Source organism: Panthera leo, chromosome C1 (genome assembly GCF_018350215.1).
Source record: "Panthera leo isolate Ple1 chromosome C1, P.leo_Ple1_pat1.1, whole genome shotgun sequence".
NCBI lineage: Eukaryota > Metazoa > Chordata > Mammalia > Carnivora > Felidae > Panthera > Panthera leo.
In genome coordinates this window covers 149680088-149696653 of record NC_056686.1, presented here as the reverse complement: position 1 = coordinate 149696653, position 16566 = coordinate 149680088, and the positions used below count along the sequence as shown (strand labels likewise).

Sequence of the window (16566 nt, the reverse complement as noted above, 5' to 3'; positions counted from 1 at the left end):
TATAATAGCTAAAACAGACCAAAGGATTATTTTAATGAAACATAAACAGTTTACTTTAAATTTTATGTCAAAATGAGTGCAATAATATTCAAGAAAATTTGAAAAAGATAAATGAAGAAGGACTTGCTGTAGGAATTACTTTAAAAATGCCAGAATCAAAGAGATTGGTTTTTGTATAGGGAGAGACAAATAGAACAAAGCGACAGAATAATAATAATAATAATAATAATAATAAAAGACCCATGTAAATTTATTATACTAAGGTAGTATTTCTAGTCAGGAAGAATTGATTTTAACAAATGAGTTCAGAAAAAAATGGCTAAATCCCTATCTTATATAATGTACAAAAATAATTTTCAGATGTTTTAAAGAGTAGAGCATAAAAAACTATAAAATAATTAACAGGCAATATAGGAAAATATTTTAATAATTTTTGAGTAGGAACTGCCTTAAGTGATAAAAAACAAAAACAAAACCTGGGCATTTTAAACCAAAAGACTGACAGTTCTTGAAAATATCTGCCATATATTTCATTAAGGATTAATATATCTGTACTCTAATCAAGTACAGATAAATAATTTTGAATAATAATGGGCAAAATATAGGGACAAGCCACATTAAGAGATGGTTAACTATGTTATGGTACATGCTGATAGAGGAATACCATGCTGACATTAAGATAAAATAGAGCTATGCATGGCAAGACTTGCACCATATATTTTTTGGTCTGAAAACTCAGAAAACAGAATAGTATGTTTATACAATCTCACTTTCACAAGAGAACGAAATAACATGTTTTGTGCATGTAAGAGAGATGTAGACGGTCTTGGAGTACCTACGACTGGAGAAAGGCCTGAGAACGTTTCATTTTCTTTATAAATTGTTGGCTTTATACACGGTTGTATCATTTTGGGGTTTTCCACCCCTTCCAAATGATGAGAATATAATTTTTCAACAGAATACAGTACTTGCTTCTCTGCTACATTTGAAATGTGTATTCCAACCATGGTAAGCAAGAAGATCATTTTATTTTCCTACATTTTCATATCACTTCACTTCTGTTACTACCCTTTTTCCCTTAGGATAACTTGTCAAAAGCATCGGTGAGATAAATGACACCTTACATAGCAAGGCAGCTCTACTTTTGCTTGTTACAGTATAACAAGGGACACACCCACTCCTTGGTTTGAGTATCTTCCCCCTACGTTCTTCGCTTGACAAGCACAGCTTTTTACACCTGTAACTCGTTGTTTCTGTTCACACGAGAGTGCAGACCCTAAGTAACGCCTGGTTCCCACTGCGGGTAGGGTATGCTTTTGCTTTTTCCGCCTCGCCCACCCATTCTCTCCGTCACCCTCGGGGAAGTTACCCCACTTCTCATTGACACGGCTATGATGACACCCCACAGGAAAGCAGAGAGCGGAATTATGCAACAACCTTGGGAAGAACAGAAAGACCTATTTAAAAGTTTTCGAAAGAATAACCACGATAATACTGCTTCCGGAAGACAACCCTTGCCCCGAAGGGAGTCTGGGAAACTCGTGCCGGGACCCACTGCTCACCCAGACATCGCAAGCCCTGCCTCCCCTGTCTCCCGGCGAATAGGTCAAGTCGGCGCGAGCGCTGGACGCGGAGTTGGGCAGGATCCCTCCCCACGGAGCGTCACGGCGGGGACAGCGTTGCAGCGCTGACGTCGCGGGCCCGGAAAACCCCTCCCGGGTCCGCTCTGGGACGTACACCCGGGTGGTTTCTCTCGCACAACGTCCCTCTCCACTCTTGAGAGGTGGTTGTCTCCGCAGCTCTTCGGCTTCTTTCACTGCGGCACCAGTACTACCAGCGCACCGCCCTCGCTCACACACACAAGTTCCCCGCCATTGTGTTCGACGGGTTCCGAAAGACGAACTCGCTCGCGAAGTTTCTTACTCACAGTTCAGGGATTCCGCGCCCGGGATCCGCGGCGCCCGGCCGAGTGAATCGACCGGAAGTTGCTTTCCGTTCCTGTTCAGAGGGCAGCGCCTGCGCGCGGAGCTTTTAACCCTTCACCCTCCACCCGGCCAGGCCAAACCAGACCCCTCTCGCCCCACCCACACTCGCCCCGCCCGTCCAAGCCCCGCCCGTCCAAGCCCCGCCCCGTCCCGTCTCACCCGGGAAAGGAAAAAGGACGGCAGCCAAAAACCATCAATGTCAAGGTTAAAGGTCACCTGCCGGCCTTGGTTAGAATTTTTCCTAAAGAGAAAATAACCAGGTTTAACATCACCCTGTAAGTGGGTTAGCATACACAAGAATCATCTGACAGACTTGTTAAAGACGTAGATTTATCAATTCACCCCTAGAGATCTTATAGTTCAGAGCAAACTGGGTTGTGGGCGGAAGCCTGGAACCTGCATTTTTGTCGAATCCTCATGTGAATGTGATTAAGGTGGTTAAGGTCCACACTGAGAAGCACTACACACACACACACACACACACACACACACACACACCCATTTGGCTTTTTCCCAACTGTAACACCTTTCACTAAATACACTTGCTAAAGTTGGATAGTTGGTAAATACAAGCAGAACTTCATAGAAAATTCTCATGAATTAAGACTTCCCCATTATTCCATTTCCTCGGCATGCCTGAATAATCTCCAAGATAGAAATTTTAGACATTACATCTAGAAATGTTGGAACTCCCAGTTTTAGCTCTGATACCTACTGGTTCAGGCAAGTTGCTTAACCTAATGAACCTTAATTTCTCATCTGACAAATGGAGACAGTGATAACTTACTTCACTGGATGAATGGTCAATCCAATAATGTAAGCAAAAGCACATGGTAAATTTTAGAATGTTCTGCAAATTAAAGATACTGTCCTGCCAGCTTCATGTCAGGCTGGCTTCTTGCCACCATCAAGGTTTTCCCTGGGATTCTTTGCATGAAACTACTGCATATGTGGAAGCTTCCTGACAGCATTGAAGTCTAGGACTTTCCACATTGACTGGAGCATAATTGCATCTGACTGAATGCATATAGCACTCTCAGAAGCTTCTATATTAATTACCTATTTATTTATTTAATTTAAAAAATATTTTTATTATATAAATATTTATTTTTGAGACAGAGAGATAGACAGAGACAGAGCATGAGCCGGGGAGGGGCAGAGAGAGAGGGAGACAACAGAATCTGAAGCAGGCTCCAGGCTCCTATCAGTACACAGCCCGACACAGGGCTCGAACCCACGAACTGAAAGATCATGACCTGAGCCAAAGTTGGGTGCTTAATCCACTGAGCCATCCAGGTGTCCCTAAAAATATTTTTAGAACTCTCACTGCTTTTGTACATATCTTACATGGGTTGATGCTGTTTGAAAAAGACCTCATCACCAAGCACAAGCATACTAAGGACATTGAAATAACAGTTTGATAGACAGGATTAAAATGAGCAGGAGTGGCTCGGTGGGATGAGCATCTTACTCTAGATTTCAGCTCAGGTCATGATCCCAGGGTCGTGGGATAGGGCCCTGCATTGGGCTCTGTGCTGACAATGTAAAGCCTGCTTGAGATTCTCTCTCTCTCTCTCTCTCTCTCTACCCCCCCCCCCCCCCGCTCACACTCTTTCTCTCTCTCTCAAAATAAATAAATAAAAATTAAAAACAAACAAATAAATAAATAAATAAATAAAATGACTGTGAATACTATAGGCTGTTATCAGGTACAGCCTGCTCTAGAACATATGTTCTCTATCCATAGACTTGGCAAAATCTTCTGCAATTGAGAACTTTCTTGTCCTAGGGATCTTGGCCAAGCCATGCCTGAACAGGTCTTCAGTCAGTGATTCTTTCTTCATTCTGAAGATTCAAGCCCAGCCCTGGAATTCTTGAGCTCCCTTTTTTCTGGTCACATGGTCCCATATAACTTAGAAGGTGGTATCTTCTCATGGGAACTCAGCATCTTGCTCCCTGGGATTGTAGTTTTTCTTTGTTAGAGCAGGAGGATCAGGTTCTGGTTGCCTCACTTTCTTCTTACACTTCTGAGCCATGGTTATTTGCATTACTTTCCTTAAGCCTGCAAGTCCAAGGGTTTAAAAGCCTGCCAAGTTGCAGTGCATTTTTAAATATTGAGCTTACTTTTAAAAGTCAAAGCCAAAATATATTGCAAAAAACATTTAAACAAACAGAAACATCTTGTATATAACATTGTGATCAGTTGAAAAGTTTCTGTAGTAAGTAGTAATTGAGTTAAACATGACAGTAAAACACTGTTTTTTTAAAGAATTTATTTTTTATGGCAGTTTTGGGTTTATAGCAAAATTGAGTGGAAAGTACAATATATGCATAAGCCTCTTCCATTATCAACATCTCCCACCAAGTGGTACATTTGTCACAACTGATGAATCTACATCAACGTAATATTATCATCCAAAGTCCATAGTTTATTTTAGGGGTCAGTCTTCATGTTGTACATTCTATGAGTTTGGACAGATAGATAATGGCATGTATCCATCATAATAGTATCATACTATAGTAGAGTAGTTTCACTGCCCTAAAAATCCTCTGTGCTCCACCTATTCATCCATTCCACCCCCAGTCCCAGGCAACCACTAATCTTTTTACTGTCTCCATAGTTTTGCCTTTTCTATAATGTCATATGGTTGGAATAAAAAAGTCCATCCTTTTCAGATGGACTCCTTTCACTTAGTAATAAACATTTCAGTTTCTTCCATGTCTTTTCATGGCTTGGCAGTTTATTTCTTTTTAGCACTGAATAGTATTACATTGCTTGGGCGTGCCAGTTTGTTTATCCAATAACCTACTGAAGGACATCTTGGTTGCTTTCAATTTTTGGTGATTACAAATAAAGCTGCTGTAACATAAGTGTGCAGGTTTTTGTGTGGACATAAGTTTTCAACGCCTTTAGGTAAATACAAAGGAGTGGAATTGCTGGATCATATATATTTTTAGTATGTTTTTTAAAAAATGTTTACTTACTTATGGGGGGGGGGGGCAGAGAGAGAGGGAGAGAGAGAATCCCAAGCAGACTCCATGCTGTCAGCACAGAGCCCAACCAGTGGCTCGGTCTCAAGAGCCATGAGATCATGACCTCAGCTGAAACCAAGAGTAGGACGCTTGACCAACTGAGCCACCCAGGCACCCTTAGTATGTTTAGTTTTGTTGGAAGCTATCAAACTATGTTCCAAAGTGACTGGACCACCAGCAATGTATGCCCGCCAGCAATGAATGAGAGTTCCTGTTGCTCCACATCCCTGTCAGCATTTTGTGTTGTCAGTGTTCTGGATTTCAGCCATTCTAACAAGCATGTAGTATATCTCACTGTGTTTTAATTTTCACTTCCTTGATGACATATGATGTGGAGCATCTTTTCAAATGCTTATTTGCCATCCATACATACATCTTCTCTGGTGAGATATCTGTTAGGGTCTTTGACCCATTTAAAATTTGGGTTTTTATAAGCCATACAGAGAAAGACAGATACCATATGTTTTCACTCTTATGTGGATCATGAGAAACTTAACAGAAACCCATGGGGGAGGGGAAGGAAAAAAAAAAAGAGGTTAGAGTGGGAGAGAGCCAAAGCATAAGAGACTCTTAAAAACTGAGAACAAACTGAGGGTTGATGGGGGGGGTGGGAGGGAGGGGAGGGTGGGTGATGGGTATTGAGGAGGGCACCTTTTGGGATGAGCACTGGGTGTTGTATGGAAACCAATTTGACAATAAATTTCATATATTGAAAAAATAAAAGTAAAATAAAATAAAATAAAATTTGGGTTTTTAGTTTTCTTGTTGTTGAACTTAAAGAGTTCTTTGTGTATTTTGTCTAACAGTCCTTTATCAGCTGTATCTTTTGCAAACATTTTCTCCTAGTCTGTGGCTTGTGTTTTTATTCTCTTCACATTATCTTTTGCAGAGCAGAAATTTTTAATTTTAATGAAGTCCAACTCATCCAACTTTTTAGTAAATTGAAAGAGCTGCTTGGTGACTTCTAATTGAAATCGTGGAATGTAATAATACACCTAGAATGCATAAGCATTTTGAACGTGGAGATGCTAAAAAATTTGAATAAGGAAGAAAAAATTAAACATACACATTTCTTAAATATACTTTTTCTTCTCTTTTCAATTCCATGATATTGTAGTCATAAAGAGAAATGGCTACATATTTCTCCAGTGTGTGAAACATGCATGCATGCTGGGATAGATAGAGGAATTTCATGCTAAAACAGTTTCAAACATTTTCCTTTTTCTATAATGATGATTAATTTTTTAGAATTGACATACAGTATGTTTTACTGAGGTTAAGACTTGAGTTGAGACATTTATTTGAGGATTAATCCTTTAAAAGGTTGACATAATTTCCCTACAATTTTCCTTTATTCATATTATATTTATATACCTTAGGTTAGCAAGCAGGACTTTGAGGTGGAGTGGGATGAAAATGAGAACTGAAAAAAAGGGGGGCACCTGGGTGGCTCAGCAGGGTAAGGACCTGACTCTTGATATCAGCTCAGGTCATGATGTCATGGTTCATGAGTTTGAGTCCCACTCTCTGCCCTCTGTCTCCCTCTCTCTCTGCCCCTCTCCTGCTCTCTCTCTCTCTCTCTCTCTCTCAAAAATAAGTAAATAAAATAAAAAAAAAAGAAAATGGGAACTGCATACTCATTGAATATATTTTAGGTTCTATTTTCAAACTGCTTAATATTTTATTGAGAGTTCTGAATATAAATCTAGGGAAAAGGAAAGCTGCCAGTATAAACACCTACTACAACTTGGAATGCCAGGTATGCATCAATGATCTCAGCCAAATCTTTGATGTGAAATATCACTATTAATAGAATCTGGTTGACTTCTGATTTAGGATGACACCTGGACTAGCTGTTTGTGCCTTAGACTCTAAATTAAATTACTAAAGAAAAATTAGAGAAATATGAAAACTCATAATAGTTTTGAAAGGAAGAACTGGTGGCCAGATCCAGCATGTATGGATGGCTGAGCAGGCTCTCCCCTGTACAGAGCACCCAGCTGACAGAGGTGGTCACTTGCCAAACCTTGCCCCCTTGGGCTTGAGTATACCCCAAAGGGGTGCCTTTTTCTAAGTCAGAAAAAGATGTCAAAAGAGAAACTGTAACCCTGTTGACAAGCATCCTAGTAACAAAATGTGACAGGATTTCCAATCATTTGCAAGACCCATGGGATTGAAATGGACATAACCTTTGTTGCTTGAAGATAAAGAATAGTAATGGTTATAATTGGCCTGAAGAATAGTAATAAAACTATCTGCCTCATGGCACCTACTAGTCAATTAAGCAATAACCCCGCTACTATGTGGGACCTGCACATAGTATTTGACAATTCTTTGCCCAAATATCACCCAATAATACTTCTCTCTGTTGTCCATTTTGGAGCTGTGGTTTGGAGTATACCAACATGATCCCAATGAGAGTGGACAAATGTTCCATATTTAAGGGTATGTGAAGCCAATAATGAAAAGGGATGAGCAGACAGAGCTGTGTGTTGGGCTCTCTCTGAGACTTCGATTTTTTTTTGATTTTTTTTTTTTAACGTTCATTTATTTTTGAGACAGAGAGAGACAGAGCATGAACGGGTGAGGGGCAGAGAGAGAAGGAGACACAGAATCGGAAGCAGGCTCCAGGCTCTGAGCCATCAGCCCAGAGCCTGACGCGGGGCTCGAACTCACGGACCGTGAGATCGTGACCTGAGCTGAAGTCGGACGCTTAACCGACTGAGCCACCCAGGCGCCCCGAGACTTCGATTTTTAATCTATGGTTCCTATCAAGGAAAAGACCAGTGATTGCTGCTGATTAACCAGGAATTCTCCTCTTCATAGTGAAATAACTAGGCAATAAGGGTAAGGGATTTTGGCTCAGGTAAATACCTATAGTGACAAAATTGATAAATGTCAGCTTCAGGCAAAAGTGTAGCTGTGACCTGTGCATGTCTACTTGTATCTCAGCTCTGTATCTGTACTGAGGAACTAATAGAAATCGAGCAGATAATGAGAAGAACCAAGGAAAATCCATACATCTGGTTAGTAAGGGCTATAGAATGCTGGGAATGAGAAAATACAAGACAAAGCATCCATTTTGAAAGATTATGCTGTATAAAGGAAGAAAATAGAGTTCTCAAAATGCAAAGAAAATGAACACTTTGGAAAATGGTGTACCAGAAGCATAAGTAAATGGAAAAAATCTGCTTTGCATTTTCTATGAAAAAAGAGATGTCATATTAGACAGGATATTAGATGAAGAAAAGGAAGGACCTAGCTAAGAGGCAGGGAGAAATAACAACAAAGTTGGATAAGTTAAGGTTATAGAAACATGCAATGGCAAAATTCAGATATTATTTGAACATAATCAAGGATGGAATCAATACTACAGAATATTAATCAATGATTAGAGTAAAAGCTTGAAAAACTCTCTCAAATGTCAATGGAAAGGTCAAACAGAAGAAAACCATGAGATGAAATAGTGGAAAGATAGTTCTCTACCTTCTTCCTGGAGAAAAGATCAGAGTAAATGGAACAGAAATACCAACTATAGATACATCAGAAGATGTGTCCAAAGCAATTGGAGATGAAAAGGACTCTAAGTTTTGAAACATAATTAATGGAATGAGACCAAACACTTGGACATATCCTGATAAAATTTTGATATTAAATGATCTATCAATTTATTTATTTATTCAGCAAATATTTTGTGAGTGCTCGCTATGTGCTAAAAGTTGGGGCTACAAAGATGACTAAGACACAGTCCTACTTTAAAAGAACTTCCTGTCTGTTGTGGGTAACACACATAGAAGAAGCAGGCAATTGCTCCACAATGTGGTATTACAATATTACAATACGGGTTAAGTATAGGGTACTTTGAAAACACACTGGAGAGGCTTGAGTTCAGGCTTGAGAGGTGAGGGAAGTTTTCTTATATCTAAAGTATGGCAAAAATTCACCAAGAATACAGGAAGAAAAAAAATAAATTACTTGCAAAGAAAGAAAAATAGAAAAAAATAGACTATCCTCAACATTAAGCTTCAGAAGCTGAACAGAATAACATCTATAATTGCATGGGAAAGGTTTAACTTTCAAAGTCTATACCCACCCAAGTTGTCATTCACATAGGAAATGAAAACAAAGATATTCTTTGATACTTCAAGGCTCACAAATATACCACCCATTTCCTGAAATAGTTGAAGATACACTTGTGTTGGTCAAGAAGGGAATCAAACTTTTCAAAAGAAGGAAAGGTAAAATTCTGAGATAAAAGAAATATTTCTAAATATTGGAAATAATTATTGGATTGAGTAAAAATCTGTAGCAAATATAATGAGGCTATTAAAAGTAACTTTGAAGACATAAGGTGCAAGTATAAATAAATAGCTTAATAAGAATGTATTCTAAAATTCTTGTTTATAGAAACAAAAACTCAAGTGGGTGGAAGAGAAGTGGCAGGAAGTAAAATGTTCTAATTTATTAATTTTCTTATCTTCTACATGTAGGAATAAGAAATAATAAATAGGATGTCCTTTTAACAATAATAATTGAACATATATTGTTTTAAGTTCTTTTTTAATGTGAAGGTAAGTAGCTATAAGTAGAATTCAAATTTTTATGGTTATTTTTTCACATTAAGAGAGGAAGAATGAAAAGCAAACATTGCCCATATAACACAGATATAAAACTCTTACTTCCTGACATTTAATCAGTCCCCCAATAAGGTAACTCATATGAGTACTCCTCTGCAACATTTCTTGCATGCATATACTTTCTGTCCTCATTGTTAAACACTGTCTTCATAGCCATTTTCTGTCTCTATTGCCACTCTCTGTTCAAGACACCATCAATTCTAATGTATCATACTAGCCTCCTAATGGTTCGCCTCCCTTTCTCTTTGTCAAACTCTGAATGTTATACTCAGTGAACTCCAGAAGGATAAACTCAAAGAGATCTATACCAAAGCATATTATAAGCAAACCATTGAGAGCCACAGATGAAAGAATCTTGAAAATAGTAAGACAGAAGTGACTCATTATGCACAAGGGAGCCTCAGTAAGATTAACAGCCAATTTCACTTTGAAATCATGGAATTCAGAAGGCAGTGGGATGACATATTTAAAGTGCTAAAAAAAAATAGATGTCAACCAAGAATTCTCTATCTAGAAAAACTATTCTTCAAAAATGAAGGAAAATTTAAGATGTTCTGAGATAATCAAAAGCTGAAGGAGTTCAGTGCTAGTAGATAAAGGGAGTCTTGAAGGCTCAGATAAAAGGCTACTAGACAATAATTCAAAGCATTACAAAAAATAAACTTTGACAGAGGCAATTACATTGGTGAATATGAAAGCCAGCATGATTATAACTCCTCTTTTTATTTCCTACATGATTTAAAAAAGACGAATGCTTTTAAAAATCATAAATCTATATTAATGTGTACATAGTGTATAAAGATAAAAATCTGTTATTACAACAACATAAGAGAGAAGCTAAGCTGTATAGGAGTAAAGCTTTTGTATATTATTGAAGTTAAGTTGGTATTAATTCAAATTGGATAGTTACAAATTAAGTTGCTAATTGTAATCCTTATGGTAAGCACTAAGACAACATTGAAAAAAATACATAAAATAAAATGAGAAGGAATAAGGTGGTACAAAGCCAAGAACCGATTAAACACAAAAGAAGACATTAACGTAAGAAGTGAGGAACAGAAAAATGGTATAAAGCATACAGAAATCAAATAGCAAAATGGCAGAAATAAGTTCTTCCTTATCAGTGATTTCTTTACATATGAATGAATTAACCTTTCTAATCCAAAGGCAAAACTTAGCAGAATGGATAATGTAACATGATCAAATGATATGGTTCCTACCAGAGACTTACTTTAGATCCAAAGACATAAGTTGAAAGTAAAATGATGGAAAAAAGATTTTCCATGCAAACAGTAACCAAAAGAAAGATGGGGGTGGTTATATTAACATCAGACAAAATGGCTTTCAAATCAAAAACTGTTACAAGAGACAAAGAAGGACATTATACACTGACAAAAGGGCCGTTAATCAAAAAGATACAGCAATTATGCACATATACACACCAAACAATAGATCCCCCAAATGTATGAAGCAAATATTGATAGAATTGAAGGGAGAAACAGACAGTACTACAATAACAGTTGGAGACTTTACTACTTACCGCTTTTTTTTATTTTACCACTTTTAATGATGGGTAGAAAACAGAAGATGAAAAAAGAGAGAACTTGAATAATAGTATTAATCAACTAGACTTGAGGGTTCCGGAAGATGGCGGCGTAGGAGGACGCGGGGCTCACAGCGCGTCCTGCCGATCGCTTAGATTCCACCTACACCTGCCTAAAGAACCCAGAAAACCGCCAGAGGATTAGCAGAACGGAGTCTCTGGAGCCAAGCGCAGACTAGAGGCCCACGGAAGAGGGTAGGAAGGGCGGCGAGGCGGTGCGCGCTCCACGGACTGGCGGGAGGGAGCCGGGGCGGAGGGGCGGCTCGCCGGCCAAGCAGAGCCCCCGAGTCTGGCTGGCAAAAGCGGAGGGGCCGGACAGACTGTGTTCCGACAGCAAGCGCGACTTAGCGTCTGGGAGGTCATAAGTTAACAGCTCTGCTCGGAAAGCGGGAAGGCTGGAGGACAAAGGGAGGGAGAGCTGCTGAGACCCCGGACGGCAGAGCTCAGCTTGGCGGGGAACAAAGGCGCCAGCGCCATCTCCCCCGCCCATCCCCCAGCCAAAATCCCAAAGGGAACCAGTTCCTGCCAGGGAACTTGCTCGCTCCGCGCAAACACCCAACTCTGTGCTTCTGCGGAGCCAAACCTCCGGCAGCGGATCTGACTCCCTCCCGCTGCCACAGGGCTCCTCCTGAAGCGGATCACCTAAGGAGAAGTGAGCTAAGCCTGCCCCTCCAGCCCCCGTGCACCTTGCCTACCCACCCCAGCTAATACGCCAGATCCCCAGCAACACAAGCCTGGCAGTGTGCAAGTAGCCCAGACGGGACACGCCACCTCACAGTGAATCCCGCCCCTAGGAGAGGGGAAGAGAAGGCACACACCAGTCTGACTGTGGCCCCAGCAGTGGGCTGGGGGCAGACATCGGGTCGGACTGCGGCCCCGCCCACTAACTCCAGTTATACACCACAGCACAGGGGAAGTGCACTGCAGGTCCTCATCACGCCAGGGACTCTCCAAAATGACCAAACGGAAGAATTCCCCTCAGAAGAATCTCCAGGAAATAACAACAGCTAATGAACTGATCAAAAAGGATTTAAATAATATAACAGAAAGTGAATTTAGAATAATAGTCATAAAATTAATCGCTGGGCTTGAAAACAGTATACAGGACAGCAGAGAATCTCTTGCCACAAAGATCGAGGGACTAAGGAACAGTCACGAGGAGTTGAAAAACGCTTTAAACGAATTGCAAAACAAAATGGAATCCACGATGGCTCGGCTTGAAGAGGCAGAGGAGAGAATAGGTGAACTAGAAGATAAAGTTATGGAAAAAGAGGAAGCTGAGAGAAAGAGAGATAAAAAAATCCAGGAGTATGAGGGGAAAATTAGAGAACTAAGTGATACACTAAAAAGAAATAATATACGCATAATTGGGATCCCAGAGGAGGAAGAGAGAGGGAAGGGTGCTGAAGGGGTACTTGAACAAATTATAGCTGAGAACTTCCCTGAACTGGGGAAGGAAAAAGGCATTGAAATCCAAGAGGCACAGAGAACTCCCTTCAGACGTAACTTGAATCGATCTTCTGCACGACATATCATAGTGAAACTGGCAAAATACAAGGATAAAGAGAAAATTCTGAAAGCAGCAAGGGATAAACGTGCCCTCACATATAAAGGGAGACCTATAAGACTCGTGACTGATCTCTCCTTTGAAACTTGGCAGGCCAGAAAGGCTTGGCACGATATCTACAGTGTGCTAAACAGAAAAAATATGCAGCCGAGAATCCTTTATCCAGCAAGTCTGTCATTTAGAATAGAAGGAGAGATAAAGGTCTTCCCAAACAAACAAAAACTGAAGGAATTTGTCACCACGAAACCAGCCCTACAAGAGATCCTAAGGGGGATCCTGTGAGACAAAGTACCAGAGACATCACTACAAGCATAAAACATACAGACATCACAATGACTCTAAACCCATATCTTTCTATAATAACACTGAATGTAAATGGATTAAATGCGCCAACTAAAAGACATAGGGTATCAGAATGGATAAAAAAACAAGACCCATCTATTTGCTGTCTACAAGAGACTCATTTTAGATCTGAGGACACCTTTAGATTGAGAGTGAGGGGATGGAGAACTATTTATCATGCTCCTGGAAGCCAAAAGAAAGCTGGAGTAGCCATACTTATATCAGACAAACGAGACTTTAAATTAAAGGCTGTAACAAGAGATGAAGAAGGGCATTATATAATAATCACAGGGTCTATCCACCAGGAAGAGCTAACTATTATAAATGTCTATGCACCAAATACCCGAGCCCCCAGATATATAAAACAATTACTCATAAACATAAGCAACCTTATTGATAAGAATGTGGTCATTGCAGGGGACTTTAACACCCCACTTACAGAAATGGATAGATCATCTAGGCACACAGTCAATAAAGAAACAAGGGCCCTGAATGATACATTGGATCAGATGGACTTGACAGATATATTTAGAACTCTGCATCCCAAAGCAACAGAATATACTTTCTTCTCGAGTGCACATGGAACATTCTCCAAGATAGATCATATACTGGGTCACAAAACAGCCCTTCATAAGTTTACAAGAATTGAAATTATACCATGCATACTTTCAGACCACAATGCTATGAAGCTTGAAATCAACCACAGGAAAAAGTCTGGAAAACCTCCAAAAGCATGGAGATTAAAGAACACCCTACTAACGAATGAGTGGGTCAACCAGGCAATTAGAGAAGAAATTAAAACATATATGGAAACAAACGAAAATGAAAATACAACAATCCAAACGCTTTGGGATGCAGCGAAGGCAGTCCTGAGAGGAAAATACATTGCAATCCAGGCCTATCTCAAGAAACAAGAAAAATCCCAAATACAAAATCTAACAGCACACCTAAAGGAAATAGAAGCAGAACAGCAAAGGCAGCCTAAACCCAGCAGAAGAAGAGAAATCATAAAGATCAGAGCAGAAATAAACAATATAGAATCTAAAAAAACTGTAGAGCAGATCAACGAAACCAAGAGTTGGTTTTTTGAAAAAATAAACAAAATTGACAAACCTCTAGCCAGGCTTCTCAAAAAGAAAAGGGAGATGACCCAAATAGATAAAATCATGAATGAAAATGGAATGATTACAACCAATCCCTCAGAGATACAAACAATTATCAGGGAATACTATGAAAAATTATATGCCAGCAAATTGGACAACCTGGAAGAAATGGACAAATTTCTAAATACCCACACTCTTCCAAAACTCAATCAGGAGGAAATAGAAAGCTTGAACAGACCCATAACCAGCGAAGAAATTGAATCGGTTATCAAAAATCTCCCAACAAATAAGAGTCCAGGACCAGATGGCTTCCCAGGGGAGTTCTACCAGACATTTAAAGCAGAGATAATACCTATCCTTCTCAAGCTATTCCAAGAAATAGAAAGGGAAGGAAAACTTCCAGACTCATTCTATGAAGCCAGTATTACTTTGATTCCTAAACCAGACAGAGACCCAGTAAAAAAAGAGAACTACAGGCCAATATCCCTGATGAATATGGATGCAAAAATTCTTAATAAGATACTAGCAAATCGAATTCAACAGCATATAAAAAGAATTATTCACCATGATCAAGTGGGATTCATTCCTGGGATGCAGGGCTGGTTCAACATTCGCAAATCGATCAACGTGATACATCACATTAACAAAAAAAAAGACAAGAACCATATGATCCTGTCAATCGATGCAGAAAAGGCCTTTGACAAAATCCAGCACCCTTTCTTAATAAAAACCCTTGAGAAAGTCGGGATAGAAGGAACATACTTAAAGATCATAAAGGCCATTTATGAAAAGCCCACAGCTAACATCATCCTCAACGGGGAAAAACTGAGAGCTTTTTCCCTGAGATCAGGAACACGACAGGGATGCCCACTGTCACCGCTGCTGTTTAATATAGTGCTGGAAGTTCTAGCATCAGCAATCAGACAACAAAAGGAAATCAAAGGCATCCAAATTGGCAAAGATGAAGTCAAGCTTTCGCTTTTTGCAGATGACATGATATTATACATGGAAAATCCGATAGACTCCACCAAAAGTCTGCTAGAACTGATACATGAATTCAGCAAAGTTGCAGGATACAAAATCAATGTGCAGAAATCAGTTGCATTCTTATACACTAACAATGAAGCAACAGAAAGACAAATGAAGAAACTGATCCCATTCACAATTGCACCAAGAAGCATAAAATACCTAGGGATAAATCTAACCAAAGATGTAAAAGATCTGTATGCTGAAAACTATAGAAAGCTTATGCAGGTAATTGAAGAAGATATAAAGAAATGGAAAGACATTCCCTGCTCATGGATTGGAAGAATAAATATTGTCAAAATGTCAATACTACCCAAAGCTATCTACACATTCAATGCAATCCCAATCAAAATTGCACCAGCATTCTTCTCGAAACTAGAACAAGCAATCCTAAAATTCATATGGAACCACAAAAGGCCCCGAATAGCCAAAGTAATTTTGAAGAAGAAGACCAAAGCAGGAGGCATCACAATCCCAGACTTTAGCCTCTACTACAAAGCTGTCATCATCAAGACAGCATGGTATTGGCATAAAAACAGACACATAGACCAATGGAATAGAATAGAAACCCCAGAACTAGACCCACAAACGTATGGCCAACTCATCTTTGACAAAGCAGGAAAGAACATCCAATGGAAAAAAGACAGTCTCTTTAACAAATGGTGCTGGGAGAACTGGACAGCAACATGCAGAAGGTTGAAACTAGACCACTTTCTCACACCATTCACAAAAATAAACTCAAAATGGATAAAGGACCTGAATGTGAGACAGGAAACCATCAAAACCTTAGAGGAGAAAGCAGGAAAAGACCTCTCTGACCTCAGCCGTAGCAATCTCTTACTCGGCACATCCCCAAAGGCAAGGGAATTAAAAGCAAAAGTGAATTACTGGGACCTTATGAAGATAAAAAGCTTCTGCACAGCAAAGGAAACAACCAACAAAACTAAAAGGCAACCAACGGAATGGGAAAAGATATTTGCAAATGACACATCGGACAAAGGGCTAGTATCCAAAATCTATAAAGAGCTCATCAAACTCCACACCCGAAAAACAAATAACCCAGTGAAGAAATGGGCAGAAAACATGAATAGACACTTCTCTAAAGAAGACATCCGGATGGCCAACAGGCACATGAAAAGATGTTCAACGTCGCTCCTTATCAGGGAAATACAAATCAAAACCACACTCAGATACCACCTCACGCCAGTCAGAGTGGCCAAAATGAAGAAATCAGGAGACTATAGATGCTGGAGAGGATGTGGAGAAACAG

The 16566-nt window shown here is 39.6% G+C and overlaps 1 protein-coding gene across 6 annotated transcripts in view; it reads right to left on the bottom strand.

Annotated features, from left to right (window-relative positions):
• TANK (TRAF family member associated NFKB activator) overlaps window positions 1–16566 on the bottom strand; it is a 100176-nt gene that overhangs the window by 76729 nt on the left and 6881 nt on the right. For 3 of the 6 annotated variants that reach the window (XM_042948949.1, XM_042948958.1, XM_042948957.1), the window contains exon 1: window positions 1563–2062. The exons of 1 other annotated variant lie outside the window; for it this stretch is intronic. In XM_042948949.1, the coding sequence (XP_042804883.1) occupies window positions 1563–1570 (8 nt within the window). In that variant the 5' untranslated portion in view covers window positions 1571–2062. Of the gene's footprint in view, window positions 1–1562; window positions 2063–16566 lie in introns of those variants that run through there. 2 more of the 6 variants (XM_042948952.1, XM_042948951.1) reach the window with 1 other exon arrangement.